Consider the following 24774-nt stretch of genomic DNA (forward strand, 5'->3'; position numbering starts at 1 on the left):
AAGACATGAAGAGAACTAGGGTACAAGCATTGCTCGCTCTTAGATCTTTCCAAAGCCAGCGTTTCCAGGAACCTTGCTTTGAGCAGTAGTAGCCTGCGTAGACCTGGCAATAGGCAATCCCTTAAACTCCGACATGAAGCCGGTATCCTTTCTATTAAAAGCACCAGAAGAAATGAAGATATTACCCTGGCACACGCGACCGAGGTATTGCTGAGTAGCGCTAGCAGCAGCGTTATCAGGACAACTGTTGAGTTGGCCCTTGAAGTCGGGAACGACAACTTGCTTGACGTTCTGGAAGACGTTTCCCTCGAAAAGACCCTTACCAGCGGTGTCGCCTTCAATTGCGTGGCCGTTGATGTCACGCCAGACGTTGTTGACGGCATGGAGGAACGTGGTTGCGGAGAGGGCTGGGCCACGGCCTGCTGTGTGCTCGATGAGGTTGTCTGGACAGTATCAGTAGAGCTCGGAATCTTGGTGTGGGGAGGGAGCATACTTTGGAGGGTGATCTGATCTCCTTCACCGACCATTTCAATGGTCCAGTAGTGATAGCCGTCACATCCAGCGGACCACTGCGTGCGACCGTCGATATGGTTATTGGAGAGGGTGATGGCAGTGCTCTTGTCGCGACCAAAGACGTAGTGCTGTCGACCGAGGAGAGAGGTCTAGGACCGTTAGTAATCCTTCTGTTTGTCTGAACAGTCAGGCTTACCGTGCAGTGATCAACCCAGATCTTGCTGGTGCCGGAGAAGGTGAAAGCATCACCACCCCAGACATATTGGGGGTTTAGGTTTGTGATATCTATCGTGGAATTAGTTATCACCATACAAACTGGCAGTCACGAACTTACGGATGTTTTGCACAATAATGTTCTTGACATTAACAAATCGCAAGCCCTTGCCCTTTATAATACCCTTGTTTCCAACTCCAATGATGGTCTTGTCAGACGCAACATTGATACCACTCGTTCCAGCCTTGCTGTAGGTAACGTCAACCTTGGGGTTGTTACCGCACCAATTACCAGCAGCGTTGATAGCCGTCTGGCATCCCGGACCAGTCTTCCATGGCGCACAACCCTTCTCTGTAACAGTACCCTCCGATCCGATAAAGTCGTATGTGCGGTCAAGAACAATAACGCGGGGAGACTTGTCGGTGAGGTATGTCACCAGTTCTTGGATGTTCTTGGGTGTAACAGCTGCGGCAGAACCACCACCAGTGACGCCTTGAGCAAAGCCTTGAGCGGATCCGGAGACTTTTTGGGCTGTGACGGAGGTGAGGAGCGCTGTGAGAGCGCTGAGGCAGAGAGTGAACTTCATGATGGCTATGTTTGGTTGATGATGGAGTGCAAGCCTACAAGTCCAGAGGTCAACTGGAGAACCAGTCTCGTCTTATGCGAAACATTCATCTGAACAATTATCCCAAAGTACCAGGATTCTCGGATTCTTCGGAATGTTCCCTATTAGGGAAATTACCTTCTGGTAGGACACTCGTTAAGTTGTTTCAGTCAAGTCGAATAACGGAGAATATCATTCCCGTCAGTAACGAGGCGGTGTGGGCAACCCAAACGAACCTAAACGAGGTCCTGTAGCCCCTAGAAATTAGAGGAGGATGACTAGTTATTCGCTGTAATACGCTAAAATACAAAGCGCTATTTGCTGTAATACGGTGGCTTCTTGCAGGTTATTTCCGGCTCAACATTATCTCTAATGCCGACAGACGGACCTTTTAGCGTATTATCTTTGCTTGGCCAATCAGCAGAAAGGTAATCTGTATACAGCAGGACTTGTAGCGCAACCGGAGGTGTGCATATAAAGCAAGATGATGGTGATCATGTCGGTGATCCGCAACTCGACATCAATTTTAAAACCTCGCGATGTATGCATTGCCGCTATGGTCAAAACAATTCACAGTCAAATCAGAAAGTAGAATCAAGTTGAAGTTATTTGATTTGGCCGTTAAGGTATCATGCAGTCATTATGTAGAACTAATCAAGAATGCTCAGGTATCATCGTCTTCCATCGCCTCTCCACAGCCCCTCAACTCTCGCGTCGCCTTCACACATATTCTGCTATCCATTACACCATTAAACCATCTCCTCACCTCGGTGTCCATGTCCAACACCTTCACCGACAGGGCGTCGGGGAATAGAGCCGTTGTGGTGGCCAGCACCATGCATATGCTCGGAACCATCACTGAAACCGTTACCGTGCATGTGACCGTGTCCAGCTCGCTCACCCTTCATTCCATGGCCGAGACCGTGAGAGCTACCACCGTGAGTACCCCAGCCAGCCTTGTGGGTGAAGACAGCATCAGCAAGCTCAGCACCGCCCATGTGGTACTGGAATGGGGAGTGGCGGTTGAGGGGAATGTGGTTGAAGCGGAAGTCCCAGACAGAGGCATAGGTCATTCGGTAGGATGAGAAAGCAAAGACAGTACCAATGATGGCACCAGCAAGAGTGTCGTGGAAGTGGTGGTACTTGTCGATCGTCAGGGCACCGCCAATCAAGACAGCACCGAGGATAGGAGCGTAGGTAGCAATCAACTTCCACATGGATGGGTGGTAGTTGGAAAAGACCTTGAGCTTGGCGTTAAGGTACAGGTACAGGTAGACAAAACCGGCAAAGGCAGCAGTGGTGTGTCCACTGGGCATAGACTCGAGCGCATCGTTGATCTCGCTCTTGTCACCAGTGCAGATATCGGGAGTGTAGTAGAGCTGGAGGTATCCCTTGTTGTTGTATCCTCCCATGGTGCGCGCCTTTGCCATGTCAGGCTTGCAGACCTCGAGGAAGTGAGGTCGGAATCCACCGATCAGCCACTTGATGAAGACCTGGAAGACGGCAGCGGTGATGAGAGAGTAGAGAAGACCGATGGTGGCGTTGTTGAAGTCCCAGAAGCTGCGGACACGGATCTGCATCACCAGGAAGATGAAGATGGGGACCAGAGCAGCCAGCATAGCAGCGGCCCAGATGGGAATGATCTCTCCGCGGAGAGGGTATCCGTACTCGGGCCAGACGATTTCGCCGTCGGAGAAGGTAACAGGGAAGGATCGTGCGGGTGCGGGCTTAGCGAAGTAGACCTGGATAATTTGTTAGAGTGAGAGCAAGGTTTGAATGTGAATGAGACTTACACCGAGACCGATGGCACCCATGACGGCCATGGTGACAATGTCGAGCCATGTGTGCTTGATCCATTGTCCGAAAGAGGGCTTTCGAGACATGGGAAGAGGATCGTGGTGAGCCTTCTGGCGACGGCCCATCTTGGAACCGTGCGCGTCCCCGTGGGGAGTCTTTTCCTTGCGAGAGAAGATACCCATGTTGATGGTGATAACTCTTTAACAGTATCGATGGAATATGGTGATGGTGTTGTTGTTAAAGGCTGAAGGAAAAGCCAACCACGTATCAAGTGGCTTTGCACCTGAGTTAATAGGTACTGAAGGAGCTTTAGACGTTTCTGTGGTGCTGTCCAAACTCAATTGCAGCTGGCAGCTTCTCCTTCTATAAGTCTGTGAGACGCGACAAGCAATGATGCCGTGCTACTGACGTCACTATCATCGTGTCATGTCCCAGCCTAAAAAAATACTGTAATAACAAGCTTAAACAGGAAGTCAACTCAAAACGACAAATGACAGCAGCAACTTTGCTACGTCAAGCCACAACGTCTCGACGTCATTGCACTTGGTCCTTTTAGCCTGGCAAAGGGGAAAGATTGAGCCTTTGAGGCCTTGGACGGCAGTTTCATGCCGAGTGGACTCCTTTTGGCGGCAGTTTCGTGCCGGACAACCAATCAGACCCATGTCGATGGCAGGGAAGCGGCTTGGCTGACAACTGAAGACGGACAAAGTGTGGCTTGATCTTTTTTCACTGACGGGACAGACACAGGAGATGAACTTGATTGACGGGGCCAACGAGAGATGAAACCTGCTGTGTTGGACCTGTGCGATGTGAATGATTCAGTAGATACCGATCTCAGTATGTCATCCTGACGGGACCTGTTAGCAGTAGCAGCGTATGTTATTGCATCCATTCTATGGGCTCGTTGTACTGCTACTGTGTAGGGCTTGATCGATGAATGCTACAGCAGTTCTCTGGGATGTCTCACTCAATAATGGTCAAGACGTGGATAAAGAAGCATAACCTCACATTTAGCATCTAATGCTCCGCATTATCATCAGCCTAGCACTTTAATCTTATCCATAATTCATATAAAGTTAAAAGCTAATCATCTTCCAGATCGTAGCCCAAACGTTGAAACTGCCAGGGTAAAGACGAGAAAAGTGCACAAGGGCTGGTAATTGTGGCTGGACGGATGCATCTACCGAAACGAAGACAAAGGACTTTTGCTTGTCCGGAAACAAGATTTCACAAATTGCTAATTTCCACAAGCATCAGTCTTGGACAGTCTCGATTCTTTTCAATCGGCGATGCTCAAGAGACTTGGCATGCTTCGATTCTTGGCGGTTCAATTCATCTCGTAAAATTAAGAGCTTGATTGAGTCTCACGGCTCGGCATACGACAGTCGTCGACCCACCCTTGTCTGACCTTGTCTGACCTTGTCGCTTCTAAGAAAATGATGCAATAGGTTGCGCGTCACGGGAGCATTTGCAGCGGTTTCTCGTATATTCGGAAAGGATATCAAATTACCACACATAGCTTGGCATTCATTAGTATCTGTGCTCAGGAGATATGACTGATCAGTCATCATTACAGAGTACACTGACACTTGTAACATGACTTGTTGAATTCTCCAACATAAGTTGAACAAGTAGATTGAGGATTATTAAGTAATTGCTTTAAACATGTCGATTTACATTAGCTAACTATACACAAGCCAATAAAGTTGCAGAATAAACGCTTGTGCACTCATTCAATACATGGCCAAACTGCATCCCCGTTTCAGTATTCTGTTCGCAAAATGCAGCCAAACAACACAGTCTTAGGGCTTCTTATGTGGCTTGGCTGACATCTGCTGGTCTCCATCCTCATAAGTAGAAGGATATCTGGCGTTTGACATTTTGAATAGTTGATAGACTGTAGGATAATCGTTATGGAAGAAGTGATTGAAGAAGAACGTTCAGCTACGTCCGCGAGTTAAGATATTTGTACCATTGCGGAAACTCGGCCGTTGCTTCTTGTCAGTATCATGGAACAAGGGTTATCGTGATACTACTTGAGTTTATCGTTGCAAAAAATGTCATAGAATTGAGATATGATACAAATTGGTATCAAGTCATGCTGAGTTCATCTAGTCGTCACTCATATGGTGCGATCCAGGCTGATGATGCAGGGTAGCAGTTGTTGATTAGATAAGATTAGATAATGATAAGACGATAAGATGAGTACGATAAGAAAAACGGGAAATGATGGCGCGAAGACAGCGAGGTCGGCGTCTCACGTGATCAAGATCTTCGCGCACCGCGTGGCAATTTCAACAATTCACGCGTAAAGAGGTATATCGATTGCAGCAAAAGGACCTTTCAGTAAGGTTATTGCCCGTTAAAAACTCATCAGGAAATACCTAAAAGTACCACTATGTATGGAACAACCATACAGGATGTGTTGCCGAAGGACCTTATGGAGCTTCAGCTTGGCCAGATCGACCTCCTCATGGCTATGTATGCCTCCGATAACGCAATATCCATGGACTCTGCATCGGCAGACACAATAGAGAAGTTGAGAAACTGGTGCGAAAACGGAGATGAAGTGTCACCAAAGATTCATCAGACGAGCATTGACCTCGTCCTCAGACTCGATGACTTTGGAGATGATGACTCCTCAGCTCATCTATTACAGCTTACGCTGAGTGTGCCGTTGGCATGCCCAAGAGAAGATCCATTGGCAGACCCACCATCAATCAAGACCAGGATACAACAGCCCGACTGGATGAGCAAAGGAGACATTGCAAAGCTGAATTCAGAACTTCCAGACGAAGATATTCTTTCTGTCATCGAACACATCAAAGAAGCCGCCACTCAGCACCTGGAAAGCTTGAAACAGGATGAAGTAGCCAATGCTCCGATCAAAGATACGACAATAGTACGCGTGTGGTTCTACTTTCCCTCCATCAGTACAAGAGCCAAACGAGATGACCTCGTCAACTATGCTCCAACATATGGGCTCACGGGTTTCTTGTTAGCCGGAAAGCCTGGAGTGTTGTGCCTTGAGGGAGGATCCGTGGCAGTCGACGACTTTATGAAGTTCATCAAGACGGAAAGCTGGGGTGACATTCCTGCTCACCACAAAAAGGTTAGTAAAGTATTATGACCCGGCTCGATGAATTCTTGAGACTGACTTGAGGTATAGGTCAGTGAAAGATATCGGGAAGAAGCAACAGATTTAAAGCGTGCCTTTGCGGACATGCAAGAGATCACCGACATGATCGAGAAGAGAGGAGCTAGGGGCAACCGTGGCGACATGAAGGCTTTGGAAGCTTGGCTTGTGGAATGCGGCCTTGGGGAAGCTTTTAGCAAAATTCTGATGTAGAAAGGGAAATGCATAAAAAAAGTGTTAAATTTGATCAAATGTGATGCTTGCTCAACTATCCAGTAGTGGTTCTAGTTCTAATAATGACCGACGCCGGCTTGACAAAGGAAAATATGCAAAAGGTATCTGATAAAATATCCAACTAGACAGTTACTGTTTAAACACTCTCGGCATAGTCAGCTTCCTTGGCTGGCTTCTGCTTCTTGGTGAACAGCTTCTGTCCGACCTTGTCCGTCATCTCATCTGCCTTTTCGCCCAAGAATGTCTTGATGCAGCCATAAACGCCGGATGTAAGCCAGAGGATTGAGTTGACGAGGTCGACCCAGACAGCTGTCTTCATTGGGCCTGTGCTGGCACCCTTGTACTTGTCATCGCTGGATCGTCCAAGAAAGATACCAGCGAAGATGCCAAAAGCGACGAGCCAGGTGATGAATAGGATGAGATCCCAGGCGAATGCGCGGTAGGTCTTGAGGAGCTTGAGCTTGCTGCCAACGAGAGGGAGAGCACCGAGGGGTGTGATGGCGACGAAGATGAGGGATGTGGCAGCGGAGAGACCAGCGATGGTAAGGGCAAAGTACCACTCGGGCGAGAAACCATAGTCTCCATCTTCGGCCTTGTCAACCCGGCGGCCATAAAAGCCACAGGCGATGATGGCAAAGATGAACTGCAAACCTCGGCAGACGAGACGGGGCATGACCTCAAAAGTCTTGAGCCACGTCTTACCCATGGTCTTGCCTGTTTCGGCTCCTTCGTTGAAAGCATGGCGTCCGGCTTGTCGACCGATTTCCTTCTTGTCTGCGGCACGGAATTGGTTGGCGTGACCAGCAAAGGTGTTGGCGGTTTGGCCCAGTTCAATGACTGTTTGACCGGCCTTGATAGCGTTGTTGAGTCTGCTCATTTTGAAGTAGAGTGAAGGTTGTATTATGAGTAGATGATATTGTGTACGTGGTTCGTAGCGTGTAGTGGATGGAGAGAGTGTCGAGACAGATGTCCAAAGAGAGAATTAACTGCGCTGCAGTATGGGAAAAGAGAGAGAATTAATAAGTGACGACGATGAAGCGATAGATAGTGAATGATCCGAATGCAGAAGAGTAAAAGTCCGTCTCAGCATCACGTCTTTATAAAAAAGCGAGTGATCAACCTTTGTCAAATAGACGCTGATGCGGCCTTGTCGCGACCAGCAAACAACAGCCAATCGACTGAACAATGAAACATCGTCCCGTCGTTTGTAGGCCACGACCCAGCGCCTGATGCGCTATTGCTCAAGCCCCAATCGTTTGTTATTTGGCGCTTTGGGTTGGCGCTTAGCGAAACTGGGCCTTTGTTAGGCGCTGCCAAGGACAGCCAATCGTGGACCCTGCGATTGAGCAAAAGGAAACAAGAATAGAACAATTCGAACAAGTGGTATTGACGCGCGTGAAAGGCTCGTAAAATAAAACAGTTTCGAATTGAGCAGTGGCTTATTATTGGTCTACCGTATAGCCTTTGTTCCATGTCTTTGTTGACTGCCGAAAGAAGGCTCCCCCATGAGACCTATTCATCCCTGGCCTATTGTTCACACCTTTCCTTCACGCTCCAATTAGACAATCTCAATATCGACACACTTCTCATCACTCCAAGCTTCCCCAGACATGATTCCATGAACATAGCAATCCCCAATAATCTTCCATTTATCTCCAGCTTTTCGCAGCACGTAGGGTGTCCTCCCAGCCTGAAGCAGCGCAATCCAATCACCAGCTTGAATGGGCCAAGGAACTAGGCAGAGATGTCCCGAGCTTGTCATTCCCATCCTATGATCAAAGGCCCATTGTATGTCAGTGAAAGACTTTCCAAACAAGAGCATGTCACTCCGATCTATGCTGCTTAATTTCCTGTATCCCAGCAGTTTGTAGTACAGTCTTGGTACTATCTGTGGAAGATGCATCTGATGCATGACAATACCAGTCTTGGTCATCTTGAAGCCTCTTCTTATACTCTGCTCAAGGTAATCCAGGACGTCGCGGCGATTAGCATCGAGTCTAATCCGATTGCTCAACAGCGTTGTGAGGAAAGCGTCCATTGGGGTTTCACCTGGCAACGTCTGAATATTTCCACCTTGGAAAGCGAGATCTTGCCAGCCTTGAATAGTATCAATGACTCGTCCAATGCCTCCCCAGATCCTAGAGGTTCGCCTGAGCTCGCGAATAGGGTCTAACACATCGTTGAAATCTATCTCAGGTCCCGGCCAAGGGTACTCAAGCTTGTCGCCAACAGAAACCAACTCATCCACGATAAAACCTCTGAGAACAAGTGTCTTGCTGTCATCAAGAAGTCTTGTGGTGAAAGGCATGTTGGATTGCGACGCCTTGAACTCGGGAAATGATCCCCTCGTCTCTAGCAATATTGGCGTTCGAACATTTTCCCTAATAATAGGATTGTTGATACCAGAGGGACCTTTTTCTTCGTCTGGAATACTAGAGAAGTCGTAACTCCAGTCAGGAACCCACGAAGGCAACCCATCCAGGGTAGCCTCTAAACAAGCTGGCATGCCCAGAGCACTGAAAATGTCTAGTGAACAACTGCCGCTTATAATTTTGAAGGCTGCACGTGTGTAGCACTCCACTGTGGAAACGGTGTAGTCTGGCTCGATGCCGTATGTTGATGTGGCGATACCTAAAGAGCTATACACCTTGTCTCTAGGATCTTTCGCTCTTAACCACCTATGAAGATGGAGAATTGCCCCAAGATCCTTTTTAGCATCGGAACTGCGATGTAACCGCACGATGGCAATGAAAAGTTTGCCATCACCGTCAGATACCAAGTCCCCAAAAGCACCGACATCATCAACATCGCCAGTATCAAAGGCGTCGCTGACTGAGTGCATCAGAATATCGTTGCACCTTTTTCGTACTTCTGTTGATGAAGCAGATGAATTGCCACACACAAAGATCGCGCTGGGAGCCAGAACCATTTCTTGAACAGTCCATACCCTTGTCCACCATGGTCGTTCTAGCAAAGCGATTGCACCTTTCTTTGCTTGCTCCGGTATAACAAAATCTTTCTTGACCGCACCCGGAGCATAATCATAGCCTTCCCTTTGAGGCCATTGATCGAGATCAGCCACGTTCATCTCGAAAAATGTTGTCTCTCGTTTGCTGAGGTGAGGGCTTGGAAGATCAGGAATCGTTTGCATCAGGTCAAACAAGTGGTTGATTCCATCTGATACGGGGTCGGGACCCAACCAGACAACCGCTCTGTCGGATCTGGTATAAATATCTCCCATAAGTAGAACCTGGGATTGACGCTCCTTCAAGTCTTCCTGGTTGATGCAAATGGCGTCAATCCATAACGTACGCACGGAATGCTCATCCCTCAAGTGCTGCAGTGCACTGAAAAGATTTGTAGTGACTTGGAATTCTTCATTATTGCATTTGATCTCATGAAGCTCAGCACTGTCACCCCAACAGTAAGAGAGAGCTTCGTATACCGGGTTTTGCTCGAGTGAAACAACCTCGAGTCGAGACTCAATAGTGTCGTTGATGTCGGATGCTGGAAGTAAATATAGGAGACGGATTTGCATTGGGTCGAGTGCGTTCCCAATGTGATTGTATGAAAACATGAAGATATCAAGATACTAGCATTTGAAGACGAGACGGTGACTGAGCGCAAATTCCCTGTTGGCGACACCCAGATTAGATCCGGACCAGGTATTGCAAGGTATCGTTCGGGGCTTACTAATCACTCGCTTTGCAAAACAGCATTGTACCACAGTCTGAAAAGCGAGAATTTGTGCTCTGTAGTACTTTTGTTCTGTTGGCTATATCTTGTTATTTTAAATTCATGCATCGTCAGGTGGTTTTGGTTCTTTGACAGGTCAATGCTAGACGCTGTACCGGCAACAACTCAAGACGGTAGGCGAAAGAGGAAACACAGCAAGACAATGTTCATGTTACACAAACCTGAGCACCTTATCCAAAACTCTGGTTATTAGTCCGTGACTACCACAGGATACTGCCATGGTCGCACATAAACTCCATTGGACATGTTAAGAGAAAATGATAGTGGTCTCGCGTAGCGCGCAATTGCATTGGACTCTTGTTCCACCTTCCTCAAATCACACTAGCCCCTGTCAATAAATGAGGGGTACCTCGTAAGGGCACTTCTGGGCGATGGTCTTTACGAGCCAAAGCAAGCAAAGAATATCGCTATCAAGGCTAGAGACAGAACTGTCAGAATCAAGTCATGTAATTTCTTGTAGGGCTTAGCATATCTAAGGCAAATTAAATCTTCCTAATTTTAAAACCCCGAATAATCGGCGGAACTCTGTCCTGTTAACCTCATCCAGTATAACCTGCGGCTTACTGCTTACCGTTTCATCGTTTGGATCACTTCTTACCAATCAAACCATAACGCTAACTAACGCTATCTCCGCCGAGGATCATACAAAGACAACTGATCACCACTGGTTTAGTTGTTACAAGCCATATATATACCTATGCTGTGCCCCGTGAGCTGCTCTCCACTAGACTCAGCATTTCTTCCACAACAATACTGCACCAACATCAAATTATCCCATCATGGCAAACCCCACTCTGGTCATTGTTCCCGGCTCCTTCGCCCCAACCAAGATGTACGATGGTTTTGTCGAGACTCTCAAGGGTCATGACATCAAGACCGTCGTCGTCAGCACCCCTTCAGTGGGCAGAAAAGAGGGTCGTCCACCTGCGACCATGAGCGACGATGCTCAAGAGATCAGCAACGTTGTTTCCAAGCTGCTTGATGAGGGGGAGGACGTCGTACTGATGACGCACTCATACGGTGGTATCCCTGGAACTGAGAGTCTGAAAAACATCTCAAAAAAGGCTCGCGAAGCGGAGGGCAAAAAGGGAGGAATTGAGAAGCTTGTCTATCTGACCTCGATGGTTTTGCAGCCTGGTACAAGCAACCTTGAGGCCTTCGGAGGAGCCCTGCCTGATTTCTTAACTATGGAGGTACCTAGACAAACGACCTGTGACATACCATGAGACTGTACTGACAACGTCGACAGGACGATTACATGTCCCTCAATGCCGAAGTCAATGCTTCGCTAACATTTTCGGATCTGCCTGCTGATCAAGCGCTGGAACTAGCCAAGAAGATGGAGGATCACTCAACTCCAAGCTTCAAAGAGAAGTTGACATACCCTGGCTACAACGACGTGGAAGTGCACTATATCGTCTGCGAACAAGACCGTGTTATCCCCCCCGCTTTCCAGCGTCTTATGATTGAAGGCATCAAGGCCTCAACTCAACGCGATGTCACAATCCACACTCTCGAGAGTGGACATGTACCCATCACTAGCCAACCTGAGAACATGGCGAAGATTGTTGAGAAGGTATTCAAGGCTTAGTGGACTATTATAGACCTTGAGTGGTGGGCTGCATGGAGCAGCGAAGATATAAATGAGATACAATTTCCTTTCACATGAGAAATCCGATAGAAATGATTCCTTTCTGACAGCTTCCAACCTAATTCGATATTACCATCAGTAGTAATCCGCAGTACCGTGTCAGCCTATCGCATGAACGCTTAACCCGATGGAACGTGCTTGTGGTCGATTGATGTTTGGGAGTGTCTACAAAGCGCAGGATTCATGGTATCATGGTTCGGTTACCTTCTGTTTATGGCATGCAGACATGGCCAGTAAGCGGTCGTAATCAGGTTACTTGTCCCAAACTGTATCAGGTACACAGCTCGTATAATACAAACTTGCCCAATGTTACTTGGTGACCTGTTACAAAACCACCACGTACTTACACAGTGATTTAATTGCACACACTACATCAAGTTACACCCAAAACGAGACAGCACAGTTTAGAAGCCACGGCAAAGATGGTACCGAAGCTGTCTCTGAGTCATTTGCAAGGTCAAAAAAGCAGAAGTTACATGAAGTTGAAAAAAGAATACACTCAAAAGAAAAAAGCCTTCATAAATCTATCTTGATCATTCTCGACCCATACATCCAAAACGCATAGACTGTTGTCTAGAAGCTTACCAACTGACTCGTATGAGCAGTTTCGAGTCACTAGGTAGGAGTGGGCATTGGCTTCATCCTGACGCACTTTCCATTGACACACTCACGATGCCAATTCTTAGGACAAACATACAGCTTCCGATACGCAAACACCACTGAAATAAGTCAGCGTGGCTCTTTATCGAGTAAGTATTTGAGTGAAGAATGCGTGGTACTCACACTTCTTTTTACCATGATGAGGGAAAGATGGCAGGCACTTCATCTGTTGGATAGAATGGTCAGCAATAGCATGCAAGCGTTAGCAATAAGGTTAAAACATACTATGTGGCTTCCCTGACATTCGCACATGTTTGCGTCTCCTGGCTTGCATTTCTGCCACGTGTTGGCGCATGCAGAAAGGGCCTCGGATGAAAGAGCCAGAGCAGCAACAAGCACAGAGAGCTTCATGGTTGACGAGATGTCGTTGGTGTCCAGGAGGTTTGTGGTGTTGGTCGCAAAAGGTGTGTTGGATTGTTGTTTAGTCTGTCGAGTATTCGAGTCGTCTCTTGATAAGGGAAAGAGACGCTTTATACTCTCTGCCACTAACTATGTATCGTAGGCATAGTTCAACGTCTGGACAGGTAACATTAATGCAAAACACTCTGTATTACTGCTAGAGTCTAGAACGTTCATACAGGTAGGTATGTTTAAAACCTGAAACAGAATGTTCCAAACCATATCTCATTTCTGTATCACCGCGTCCACAGTAAACGTTATGGTTAGATCTTTAGGTAGCCTGTAACCGTTAGAAGAATTTAACCTGTCTTCAAACTGGCTGCGATGTCATAACTTTTAATCAACTACATTGAAAGGCGTTTGAAATAAGAAGAAATAGCTTGCTGGCGGTCTCCTATGCACCGGGTGCTAAATTTGATCAAGAAACGTTGCATGGCCAGCCAGAAGCGGTCAACTAATTACCGAAGCCTTAGATAGGGGAAGATTGTAAACTTTGCGAAATATCTTGAACGATCTGATTTGAGTGTCGAGAGACACTCAATACAATTCTCAGCTGCTACAAACTATTATTGTCTCAGTCAGCCATAGAACAATGACTTACTGCAAGATATACCATTGAAGCTGATCAGGCGGTTAGGTCTCAGATATTCGCATGTGTCTCTGAGAAGGGTGTCACTGACAACGTGTGCACATGTAAGCACAGCACCCGGATGCTTTTGAAAGACAGTTGTGTACGGGGCTGTGTACTGACACGATAGCGAGACTCAACGAGGAGTGAGAAGATGACAAAATAAGTTCGAAGACAAAAGCAGTATATAATCGCTTCCATGCTTGGGAGTATGGCTAAATACATGTTCTGAAATGGCAGATAGATATGAGCAGATATACTTCTCAGCTAAATGGATATAATGATAGATGGCAACAAGCAAATGTCTCATAACAAAACGCAACAACCCTTGGCCTTTTACAAGGTGTACCTAAAGTCTGGACGCACATCACCGCTGATCCACCTCTCTTCCTCTGTCATAGCAGCGTATTTGGCATCCAAAGATCCCCTCTCACGACGTCGGTTCTCCAGGCGTAGTGCAAAGTGCATAAATATGGAGCCGCCGAGAAGGAAGATGACCTGGTAGGCAAGTACCATGCCGTGGCCGGTGAAGTAGCGAGGCTGCTGGGGCGCACGGTAAATGTTGGATGAGACAACACCATTCATGTTGCCCCAACCGACAACCATTCCTAGGACAATTGCACGTTTGAGGGAACCTTCAATGTTGTTGTTGACCCAAGAAACTGTGTTGGAGACAGTTGGGTAGATGCCTTGTAATGGTCAGCAAAATGTCTTCCAACTGTTGAGGAAACTTACCCATGGCACCGAGAAAGACGGCACCGTACTGAACATGGGGATCCGCTGAACCAAGAAGCATGGCGAAGCCAACAATTCCTACAGAAACAGTCGCAATGTTACAGTAACCTCTCCACTTGGTACGATCTCCCACAAAGCCAACGACAACAGTGGCTACAGCAGCACACGCGTATGGCGGAACGGAAAGCAGCTGTGCCTTGGTGCCCACGTGGCCCATACCAAGCAGAATGGTGGGCAAGAAGAGGGAGAAAGCATACAATGGCATCAGGCAGCCCATGTAGATGACCATGTACCCATACGTCTTCCAATCCTTGAGCGCAGCCCAAATGTGGCGCTTGTCAAAGTCCTCGGCAGTTTTCCCCTGTCGGTCCATGATGAGGCGGCGCTGAACACGAACGCGTTCCTCCGGAGTGAGGAAGCGAGCAGTGTCGGGCCAATCAAAGACCATCCACCAACAAAAGGCACCTACAACAACGGTCGCAAGACCTTCGAGAATGAAAATCCAAGCCCAGCCGGGTCGACCGCCGATGCCGTCCATCTTGGCAATGGCAGCAGCGAGAAGACCACCGAATGAACCAGCCAGAGCAGCAGCTGAGAAGAAGATGGCAGCTCGGGCACCGATCTCGGAAGACTTGTACCAGCATCCGAGATAGTAGTTCACTCCGGGATACAGACCAGCCTCGGCAATACCGAGGAAGAACCGTGCGGCAAGAAGGCCTGGGAAGTTGTGACATACTCCCATGAGAGTCATGACGGCTCCCCAGGCGATGATGATTCCAGTGAAGAAAATGCGCGGTGTCAATCGCTTGAGAAGACCATTTGTAATGGGCTCGAAGAAGGCATAACTGATGAAGAAGATGGTAAGGGCTAAGTTGTAGTCACCAGGTTCCATGCCCAGATCGTCTTCCATGTGTGCCAGACGCGCATTACCAATGTTGGTTCGGTCCAAGAAGGAAAGAAGGTAGAGGAGGGAGAGCCATGGAATAAGCCAGAGGTCAACTTTCCACATAAGCTTCTTGTCCTGCAACGCTGTTAGTAACACGAATGTACATGTCGATGCAGTAGCTGCCTACAATTTCGCGGCGCTCCTCGTCGCTCTTCCCTGCATCAGGGTCAGGCAGGTTTGCTAAAAGCGCATTGCGTTCAGCATCGAGAGCAGCAGTAGGCGAGACCTTCTCAGAAGTAACATTCTCAAGATCAACAACTGTAGGCTTTTCTCGCTCATTGGGCGGCGTAACGCTGCTATCGGTCGTAATCGTCATGGCGCAGGATTGGAAGCTTATCTTGTACCGATACTGTACATCCAAGAGGGGTTGAGTTGAAACCAAGAACGCACGTGCGGTGCAAGCTCTAAATACGATGACTCCGCGGAGAGATTTCGACAGGGAGGTCGAGCTACATGAGGGGAAGGGGAAAATAGGGAAAAAGGCTTTCCTTTTTGTTTCCCAGTTGACGAGCCTCGGGGTGATTGACATTGACCCTTCTCCGTCCTGTACGTCAACGCCCGCAAACCCCCAAACAACCATCCACCAACAGGACAATGCGGGGGATCGCAAACGGGAGGGCCATGAGGAAAGTCTTTCAGAGGGAGAGGGAGAGAGGGACAGATGGAGATCTGCGATGCGCGGTCTAGGCGTTTCCGGGAAGGTCGAAACAATATCGGGGAGAGGGAGAGACAAGCTTTCTTGCCCAGCCCTTGGCTGTAATTGGACGACAGGGGCTTTTACGAGTGCCGATCACTTGTTGTCTCGGAAAACAGGGAATATGAAATGTGAAAATGTCAATGCTCCGAGTCAACATTGAGCGCCGAGTGCAACCCTTTGATAGGTCACGTATCAGCCTGAATAGCTGCTGTGACCCCAAATCTGACATGAATGAAGCCGATCCGCATGCCTCAAAGGATCCGCCGTGTTGGGAACCCGTTGTGCGACTCGTGGCTTGCCAGTCCTTTTGTTTATTGTTGTTAATCACGAGAATGTGAATTAATGTTTGCAGTTGAGTGGCTTTCTAATGCCTGGAAATTAGAACATCCATCTAACGATCAGAGGACGTTCAGTGCGCTGAACCCTGTCGTGTCGTCCCCCCCCCCTCTAGCTATCTTTGCGTTACAGCATTAATTACAGCACTAGTAAACAAATGCGTCAGCACTTCTTCCCCGCAAACTAGACAAGCATCATCGATAGACTTGGCCTGTCATCGGACTTTGAGAAGTGCAACTTAGTTAGTGCTGATCTCTCCGGTTCGTAGTATCGGGAGTCAGTACTTAAAAGAGAAGCGTAATTGACCAGGTGATTACCTCTGGACTCTTCCCTTGGCTGACACAATGCAACGCTCATCCTTTGCTAGTCACGGCTGGCGCAGGGGCATAAGCTCAGAACGGGGGTAAGCTAGTAAGCTAAGCTTGGTGGCTAAGCTTAACTCTCTAGGCTAGAGAGGACGAGGTTGGGGTACAATGGTTGCATGGCTGCATGCCAATCGGGGGCTCCTCACCGGTAACTGCGTGGTGAATCCGGCCTACCCGACTGATCTTTTATATTCGCATCAATCATTCCAGATGCCACGATAGAGGACAAGACTGAAGTTCATGTCCTGTATCTCTGTCAAACTTTGGTTTGTTGTGTTGGACAACAGCATAGCTTCTTAACAATATGTAAAGGTTTGGCTGCTCCCCTTGCACTCTGGAACTAAAGCGCCATCGACGTAGTGACTGCTGAGTTTAGGCTGACCAAGCGTTGTGCATATCACACGTGGCAAAAGGTGTTCGAGGGGGTTGTTAAGATGTCGAGATAACTGTTCTTTGTCAATTGCGACATGATAGCAAATCCACTACTGCATGCCACCCCTCTTTGAGATTCCAAAGAACGCTGAACTTCTTATTCTAAATAGCGGAGATTCGAGCAAAGAGGATTGGACGCTGACCGACACCCGCTGGATCGGTTTAGTAATTCTGGTCGAGGCATGCATCCAATGCTACTCTACCACACCACCGGACCTTTTGCACAATATGGCTGATGTTGTGTTGGTTCACGCAAGACACCTTCAGTTCCGTCGCATCCGACCAGTTGATGAGGTTCTAGATATTTGTGTTCACCACTTCCCAGACCGATCTTTGTTGTATTCGTAAATCGAGGCAATTGTTGCGTTCGCGATTTACCTCTCGCTCTAGTGAACCTTTTTCGTTACTAATGTGACTCAGTTCTCTTATTGTTTATTTTAATCAAACATTCAGAGTCGTATAACATATGAATCGTGACTTACCAAAAGGCACATGTCGTTGGACATTTCGTATTCTGGAATACTCGGCGCCAAGATAACCCACAACGCCAAGAGCCATGGCACGACAGGTTTCGGCACTTGAGTAACCAATGCCAAACTACCGGACATTTTCACAAACCCGATGATATACGGAACAGCTTGTGTTACATCTCCAAAGCTGTACGCGAGGACTGCGCCTTAGATGCATGATCCACAGGAGGACATATGTTTTATATTGAAGGATTCGGTTTGTCGTGATAATTCGAAATAAACTATTTCTACAACTTCCAATTCTCTGACAAATGAGAGTTGCTCTTCGTTTGCTGTGCCTATCCAACTCCTCGCATGTATAAAACCCCAAGCCGACACCAGCCCAATAATCCCCAAAGAATATTAAATAAATAAAAACTATCATTACCATATCCATGAGTTCGTAATGCGTATAAAAGATTGTCATGAAAAAGCAGAAGGGGAGAAGTGCTCGTCACTCCCGTTAAAGTCTAAACCTCTCTATGTCTTGAGAATCTTTGCTGCAAGGACAATGCCACGAGCAGTCTTTCCAACCCACTCCTGAGCAAGAGTAAAGTTACCCTTATCAGCATACAGAACTCCCTCCGTAATACCAGGGAAGGTAACGGCGGCGTAACCAGTGTCGAGACCCGGTGCGTTGACAACGTGCTTGTAAAAGTCACGATTTGGCAGACCATCTTGTGAGATGAAGCCACGCTGGAAGTCACGGTACTTGTGGTTGACGACCTTCTTGAGGTCCTCGTCATCTGACTCTCTGGCTCGCTCCTCCAAAGCCTTGACTTCATCGGCAGCCTTCTTGAAGGTCTCAATAGCCTTGTCAAGCTCTTCGAGGTCAAGATCCGCATCTTTGCCTTCAGTAAACTCCACAAGGTCCTCATAGTAGGCGCGAAGCTCCTTGGCGTAGTTCTGTGTGTCGAAGGGCAGGATCTCGTCGGTGGCCAGGTGGTATCCAAGAAGAGACAGGTACTGTCCTTGTGAGACATGGCTATGGAAACCGGGATCACCCAAAGTTGACATCCAGTGGTACGAGTCGTAGTTGGAGTGGTAGTGCCAGATGGGGTCTGTGGGACCTCCACTGCTTCCTGTATCAAGAGAGCTGATACCACGATGGAAGAATGCAGTGTAATCAGATCCACTGCCCAAAACTTCAATATCTCCTTCGCTGGCATCATGCCAAGCGTCGTAGAGGGACTTGTTGAAGCCTCCAAAGTTAGGGTGGATAACCTTTTTCATGGTCTCGGTGGCAAACGTGTTGAGCTCAGGCGAAGCACCGAGGTTAGGGCGGGGACCACTGACAGCTACGTCAATGTTGAGATAAGTGACTGCTGTATCGGTGAGCCAGTTGACGTGCTCCTCGACCCACTCGGTAGATCCGATGATGCCCCATTCTTCAGCATCCCAAGATGCGAGGACAATGTTGCGCTTAGGCTTCCAGCCAGAGTCTGCGAGTTTCTTGAAGGCACGAGCAAGCTCGATAAGGATAGCAGAGCCAGAGTTGGGGTCTCCGTTGCCGCCCTGAAAGAATCAGTAATGACCTCTAATTATATAGACAAGGGCTAACTTACAACCATCCAAGTATCACGATGGTTACCAATGATGACTGTCTCGTCTGCGTTGGTTCCATTGATAACACCGATGACGTTGTGTACAGGCTCAATCGTGTCACGGGTCTCGGTGCTCAGAGAAAGCTTCACACCAGGAGCCGGTCCAGAGCTATAGTCAGCATCGAGGCCGCCTACCCACGCAGTGCGGTTAACTTTCTCTGCTGTGACACCATGGCCATTGAGAGCCTTCAGCAGAGGCTCGGCAGCCGAGTATGAGATTGGGATAGCTGGGATCTTGGCGATCACTTCGGAAATATCTGCGCGAGGCGAGTCCTTCTTTGAAGGGTAACCTGGGGTTGTGGGATCACCAGTGCGAGTGGAAAGGAAGAGAGTTGAGCCTTTTTGGACAGCGCTAGGGTTTCTGGCAGGGCCGTCTGAAGATAGTGTCAGTATAAGCACGGTGAGAGCTAAGAGGACTGTCGTACCTGGGTAAGCCTCAACACCCTTGGCTGTTGTCATATTTCCATCATCACCTGGATCAATGAAGATGACAGCACCAATTGCACCATGATCCTGTGCATTCTTAACCTTGAGGCCACGGAAGAGACCACCGTATTTGATCAGAGCGATTTTGCCCTTGACTTCGACACCAAGCTCGACCAGTCGGTCAAAGTCATCAATTGAACCTCGACTAGTTCGTAGAGTTAGAAACATTAATTACAATGCACTATTCTGTTAAACATACCCAGCATAAACGTATTCGGCAGATGCATTGCCGCCTGGTGCATAAGCCAAAAAAGTTTGTTGAGAGATCTCAGTGCGGTTGGTCACGTCATCTTCGGGGAGAACATCTTCCTTGATGTTGATCTCGCTCGTGGTGCCATTGGCACTGGTGACGTGTAACGAAGAGCTCACAGGGTATCGGAGGAAGACGTGGTACTCGGCAAGATGCGACTCGAATCCACTCTCAGTCCATCGATCCGCTGTCCATTGAGCAGCCTCTTTACCTTGGCCAGCCAGTTTGTTCTGGTGACCGTAGTAGTCAGACCACTCATCAATAGACGAGTTATCGAAGGCATTAACCAGAATGGTTTCTTGGTCTGTCAAGACTGGAGGCCAAGCAGTGTCGCTGCGCCTGATGAGTGGCTGGCGATGGGTATGGCGTTTGCTCAAGACTAAATCACGCTGGCACGCGGATGCGCCGGCAATAAGTGCCGTAAGCACAGAGAGCTGTCGAAAATGCATATTGAAACGAAGACCAATGTCAATTGCAATCCCCGGTATCACTCAAAAGCTCTTCCTGTGAGGGGCAGGCGGGCAGTGCTGGGTATAAATGCATCTCGTCTTGCAAAAGGCCCAGGGCCCCCAACATGCGGTGTCATGTCAAGCTGCAATAGTACCATCGCGTACGGACATCAATTAGGTCCTTGGTATTTCCTAAGAAACAGGCTCGCATCGCATACCAAGAGAGACATGATTTGTGCAAATCGCTATCACGATTTACTTTTCTGGGTGAACTTCCTTTCCTAGCCAGTAAGCTTACGATGGTGAGCTTGGGATAGCTTGTCTTGCATGTCGTCATATCTCGCCGAGACTGGCTATTGTAACCATGTTGGGCAGCTCCCCAAAGCTGGCCAATGTGTAAGCTGTCTTGGCTACTTGGCTACACTGCGGGGTTGACAGAGGAGCAATCGGTACCATATCGACCTGCCTGATGGGGTTTGGTTGACAGAAGATACTTGCGTAACTGTTTGCTCCGATGATGAAAAGGATAAGCTTGCTTCTTTAGCTTGTTCAAGCTTAAAAACATTATTCGACTAGTGTTTTGTTTTACAAGGATTGTCATATCCACGGTACTGACAGTAGAGATCGTCAAATTGCGTCTTTTTTTCTTCCTTTTCTTAAGCTCCATTCTTGCTGCTCCCCAGCAACAGCGGTATAGTTAGTTCACAGCAGCAACGCAATGTCGTGCAGTCCTAAGTTGTTAATAGAGGAATTTACTAAAGCTCTCTAAAGTGAAGGATGAAATAAGGTATGGGCTAGTGGACTAGTTTACTGCTAGACTTCTGTCTAGAAAGATGCCAAATCATGCATGACAAAGACAACCGGGCAAATTCGCATTTGATGAAGATAAGATGCAATATTCCGCGAGTCAGGATATCCATTCTTCTTGCAACCCTTGTTCCATTTTATTTGGGAACGCTACCGTGACATGCCATGCGGGCCTTTGAGTGTTTTTACAGTGTGGGTTGAAAGGTCTCCTATGATTATGAGGAAACCACTAAAGATAGCGATTCTTAGTGGTAAAATTTAGCTCGGTTAGGGCTTTATCGTGGCATTGTATTCCGCATTGAAACTTGAGTATACAGACAACAGCTCGACAAGTCATGCGTTCAGTTCCCAGAACCTCAGTTCTAAAAGTGTGCAATGATATGTTCCATACAAAGGACTGATGGACTTTTTAATATGTCAACATACCTATGGAGCCATCAATTTCAACACAAACAAACCATGCGAATTGAGAATAGCATAGGGTAAAAAGTGGAAGATAGCCAAGCATCAATCCTATGTCATACAAAAGTAAATACATCAGACTAGAAACAGACATGCCAATGGATCCTGTCTTGTGAATCTCAATGCCGACTCTGATCTAAGTCTGTGCTCAGCGTTAAGTGAAACATGAGGCGTCTGCACGCGATTAATTTTACAAGTCATCGTTCACAAAACGGACAAGTCAAAATCCTAAGGCCAATATTTCAACCTTAGTAGACATAAAGAATGCCAAAACACAAATGCTACTATTTTTAGACGACAAGGCAGAATCGAAGAATAAAAATGCTTCCCAGTGGCTCGAGACACGTGTTGACTGCGGTCTCTCTCAACTATGTTGGTTGTGAACCAACAAAACTTCCAAAAATGACTGTTGAAATGATGATCTCTGTATTTTGTAAGAAATGTACTTTGCTCAATAAAACACCGTTTCGAATGATTTTAATTAGATCGAAATGTAGAATGTTTACAGCAACGATGCTAACAACGATTGGTTGCTGTTTTGCTAGAGTTCCGAAGCTGGGAGCAAACTATGGCCTTTTTTGAGGCCTGAAGGTCTGAACCTGCCCATGATGTTACAACCGATTTACTCTGCATAAAAACCCCATCCAAGGCAAACTATGAAGATTGGTCGGCCAAGTTCTCTCGCCATGGGTATGTCTCTGCTAAACAAAACTCAGCCTTCTTCCATATACTATTTGTATCAGTTTCCCCTTTCCAAATCGGTGAACCTTCTTTGTTTTCGTATCAATAATTAAATACACAATATCACCACCTTGGCATTGTCAGTTCTTTGATTTTCGTGGCCACTGAACATTGTGTTCTTTACGGTGCAATGAGAAAAGACAAAGTTAAGAATGTCCCAACGATCGAGGCTATCCGATCGAAACTCGGTGTAGGCGTACCTGGCGACAAGGAAAGCAAGATATTTCGGAGAGTTGTCAAGGAGTTCCATCAAGACTACAAGACCGCCAATGGTACTCCAGGGGCTGTATTTACACAATGGACAAATCCTACCCATCAAGACGCTCTTCGGCGAATGGCAGAAGAGTTCTTGGAGGTGCGTGGTTGGGCAAAGCGATTTTGGCCAGACACTGCAGGTTCAGGGACTGTCAAAAAGCTCAAATGGTCGGAGAATCACATTCAGTATGTGTCTCTATCATCAAACTTCGGAATATCACACACTCTGCTAACCCTTCGTCAGAATCATGAGACACATGCGTCAATTGTTTTTCCGTCATAACCAACAAGTTCGAAAGGAGCCCGGCTCCACTCCAAGAAAAAGAATGGCGTCTCGGACGACTCCATGCCCAAGTCGAACAATCAGCCCAGGGTAACACATCCAATCGACACATACTGGCTGCTTTGAACTAATATGTACGTTGATTCAGTTCGACCAGGACAACCACGACCCACACTGGAGACGTTACTATGAATGATATGATGGGGCCTCGACACCAAGATGACCAGTACGACGACATTTTCCGTCCCTCAAATCCGTATCGCGTTCCCTCAAGCCCCGTACGTTGCGCCGTTGCAAGCCTTATTTCTGGACACAGAGCATGGCAGCTGTCAAATGTATACAGCTAACAGGAACAGATTTCCACAACTAGCGACCGTTCCTGCACAATTTTTGACATTCCCCAAGATTCCAACCCTTTATTAGGCCTTCCAAACGAAAGTTCAGGTCCAACTTCCAGACCATTAGCCCCCGTCGCCCCGATGAGTGAGCGTGCGGTTCATCATAGTTCTCCTTTTGGTACATCAGACAGCGAGGCAGGAATTAACTCACCTCGTTGGGGTTCTCCAGTTCTAAGCAAGCGGAAAAAATCAGAATGGCGTTGTAGCCCAGACCTCGGAACCCCTCGACCTCGCAAGGCCATCTCATCAGGAAATACTGGGAGTGTTCGGCACAACTCAAGGCCAAGTTCTATCTCTGAGGATGTAGCACGCCTGTCTACAGAAGACAGAATTCTCTCAGGAGAGGCTGACGAACCGATCATGGTCATGCCACCGCCTCCTCGTCCACGACCAGTACTACAAACCAACAACGCACAGCGAAGAGTGAATATAAAATACGAAGTAGAGATATCTCCTGGAACCTTTCGAAGATGGGATCATCGCGGGGCTTTCAACCACATGTCGATTGAGGAGTTTCAAGATATTCACGACTTCCATGACATTGACTCGGTCCAGTTTATCCTAAAACGACGTGGCATGAGCTGGGATGATGTAGTGTCCCGAGACAACGAAGATGGCTTCAAGGATATGAGGACAAGGCTCAAGGACAGAATTCAGGAAGACCTTGCAGAAATTGGTTTTAGCCAGGACGTTGTTCTTTATAGTATTGTTATCGTCCCTATTCGGAGGACTTCTGAAACTAATGAGGACTTCATCAGGTCACAAACTATTTTTCTATAATCAGGACCTCTCAATTTAGAAAATATTATAAGACAATTGTATTTCCCCTTGCTTATATAGCCATGTTCTTCTCTTCTATACAGCCTTCTCTTTCCGATTAAAGCTCGCCATCCTTCACCAACTTGCGAATAGTATCGATAGAACCATGAACAGCTACCTGGGCCATCTTTTGATACTCGTTAGTTCTTCGTGTTGCAGATCTTGACAGACAAGACTTACTTTAGAATATTTCTCCCGCTGTTCCTTTGCCTTCTCGCCCTCTGCATCAAGCTCTGGGTGTCGCCATTCGAAAGCATAGGTCATGAGCAAGTTACCATCTTCGTCCACGCTGACGATGTTGTAGATGTTGCTGCCGTCTGGTTGACGGAAATCGACACGGGTTGGGGCAAACTCGTGGACTATCTCCTTCACAACCGCATCGGTGTCACCGCGTGCACCTTCGGCGAAGGTGACTTGACGTGTGACTTTTGTTCCTGTTTCGGTCTCTTCTTCACTAATAACTTCGCATTTGAGAATGGGTGCGACGAATTCGTGTGCTTTGCGGACTTTGCGCTGGAGGCCTTTCCATACTTGGGCTTCTGTGAGGACAGGAGAGATACCCGATGGGTTAATTGGTGCGGTGAACGCCAGATTGATGATAAACATTT

At 47.5% G+C, this 24774-nt stretch overlaps 11 protein-coding genes across 11 annotated transcripts; 3 read left to right on the forward strand and 8 right to left on the reverse strand.

Annotated features, from left to right (window-relative positions):
* Positions 1 to 39: 39 nt before the first annotated feature.
* FGSG_03121 (uncharacterized protein) lies at positions 40 to 1313 on the reverse strand (the record flags this gene model as incomplete). Its single annotated transcript, XM_011324346.1, has 4 exons — positions 40 to 443; positions 494 to 662; positions 710 to 798; positions 848 to 1313. The coding sequence occupies 4 exons, from the start codon at positions 1311 to 1313 to the stop codon at positions 40 to 42; spliced, it is 1128 nt and encodes a 375-aa protein (XP_011322648.1).
* Positions 1314 to 1942: 629 nt separating this feature from the next.
* FGSG_03120 (uncharacterized protein) lies at positions 1943 to 3450 on the reverse strand. Its single transcript, XM_011324347.1, has 2 exons — positions 3125 to 3450; positions 1943 to 3073 (listed from the first exon to the last, which is right to left on the reverse strand). Exons 1-2 carry the CDS (start codon positions 3308 to 3310, stop codon positions 2081 to 2083), a joined length of 1179 nt encoding a protein of 392 aa, XP_011322649.1. The 5' UTR covers positions 3311 to 3450; the 3' UTR covers positions 1943 to 2080.
* A 2076-nt stretch (positions 3451 to 5526) lies between these two features.
* FGSG_03119 (uncharacterized protein) lies at positions 5527 to 6477 on the forward strand (the record flags this gene model as incomplete). The annotated part of the gene is made up of 2 exons (XM_011324348.1): positions 5527 to 6240; positions 6298 to 6477. The coding sequence occupies 2 exons, from the start codon at positions 5527 to 5529 to the stop codon at positions 6475 to 6477; spliced, it is 894 nt and encodes a 297-aa protein (XP_011322650.1).
* A 157-nt stretch (positions 6478 to 6634) lies between these two features.
* On the reverse strand, positions 6635 to 7375 carry FGSG_03118 (uncharacterized protein; the record flags this gene model as incomplete). Its single annotated transcript, XM_011324349.1, has 1 exon — positions 6635 to 7375. One exon carries the CDS (start codon positions 7373 to 7375, stop codon positions 6635 to 6637), a length of 741 nt encoding a protein of 246 aa, XP_011322651.1.
* Positions 7376 to 8056: 681 nt separating this feature from the next.
* On the reverse strand, positions 8057 to 10474 carry FGSG_03117 (uncharacterized protein; the record flags this gene model as incomplete). The annotated part of the gene is made up of 3 exons (XM_011324350.1): positions 8057 to 10005; positions 10192 to 10250; positions 10416 to 10474. 3 exons carry the CDS (start codon positions 10472 to 10474, stop codon positions 8057 to 8059), a joined length of 2067 nt encoding a protein of 688 aa, XP_011322652.1.
* A 559-nt stretch (positions 10475 to 11033) lies between these two features.
* FGSG_03116 (uncharacterized protein) lies at positions 11034 to 11845 on the forward strand (the record flags this gene model as incomplete). The annotated part of the gene is made up of 2 exons (XM_011324351.1): positions 11034 to 11447; positions 11504 to 11845. 2 exons carry the CDS (start codon positions 11034 to 11036, stop codon positions 11843 to 11845), a joined length of 756 nt encoding a protein of 251 aa, XP_011322653.1.
* A 559-nt stretch (positions 11846 to 12404) lies between these two features.
* On the reverse strand, positions 12405 to 12916 carry FGSG_12504 (uncharacterized protein; the record flags this gene model as incomplete). The annotated part of the gene is made up of 4 exons (XM_011324352.1): positions 12405 to 12556; positions 12577 to 12624; positions 12689 to 12731; positions 12791 to 12916. 4 exons carry the CDS (start codon positions 12914 to 12916, stop codon positions 12405 to 12407), a joined length of 369 nt encoding a protein of 122 aa, XP_011322654.1.
* A 1012-nt stretch (positions 12917 to 13928) lies between these two features.
* Positions 13929 to 15589, reverse strand: FGSG_12505 (uncharacterized protein; the record flags this gene model as incomplete). Its single annotated transcript, XM_011324353.1, has 3 exons — positions 13929 to 14281; positions 14328 to 15348; positions 15401 to 15589. The coding sequence occupies 3 exons, from the start codon at positions 15587 to 15589 to the stop codon at positions 13929 to 13931; spliced, it is 1563 nt and encodes a 520-aa protein (XP_011322655.1).
* A 2503-nt stretch (positions 15590 to 18092) lies between these two features.
* Positions 18093 to 20401, reverse strand: FGSG_03114 (uncharacterized protein; the record flags this gene model as incomplete). The annotated part of the gene is made up of 4 exons (XM_011324354.1): positions 18093 to 19127; positions 19178 to 19590; positions 19642 to 19847; positions 19902 to 20401. The coding sequence occupies 4 exons, from the start codon at positions 20399 to 20401 to the stop codon at positions 18093 to 18095; spliced, it is 2154 nt and encodes a 717-aa protein (XP_011322656.1).
* Positions 20402 to 22356: 1955 nt separating this feature from the next.
* Positions 22357 to 24127, forward strand: FGSG_03113 (uncharacterized protein; the record flags this gene model as incomplete). The annotated part of the gene is made up of 4 exons (XM_011324355.1): positions 22357 to 22360; positions 22558 to 22852; positions 23098 to 23227; positions 23300 to 24127. 4 exons carry the CDS (start codon positions 22357 to 22359, stop codon positions 24125 to 24127), a joined length of 1257 nt encoding a protein of 418 aa, XP_011322657.1.
* Positions 24128 to 24224: 97 nt separating this feature from the next.
* Positions 24225 to 24772, reverse strand: FGSG_03112 (uncharacterized protein; the record flags this gene model as incomplete). The annotated part of the gene is made up of 2 exons (XM_011324356.1): positions 24225 to 24293; positions 24347 to 24772. 2 exons carry the CDS (start codon positions 24770 to 24772, stop codon positions 24225 to 24227), a joined length of 495 nt encoding a protein of 164 aa, XP_011322658.1.
* Between the last annotated feature and the right edge of the window lie 2 nt (positions 24773 to 24774).

Source organism: Fusarium graminearum, chromosome 2 (assembly GCF_000240135.3).
Source record: "Fusarium graminearum PH-1 chromosome 2, whole genome shotgun sequence".
Classification (NCBI taxonomy): domain Eukaryota; kingdom Fungi; phylum Ascomycota; class Sordariomycetes; order Hypocreales; family Nectriaceae; genus Fusarium; species Fusarium graminearum.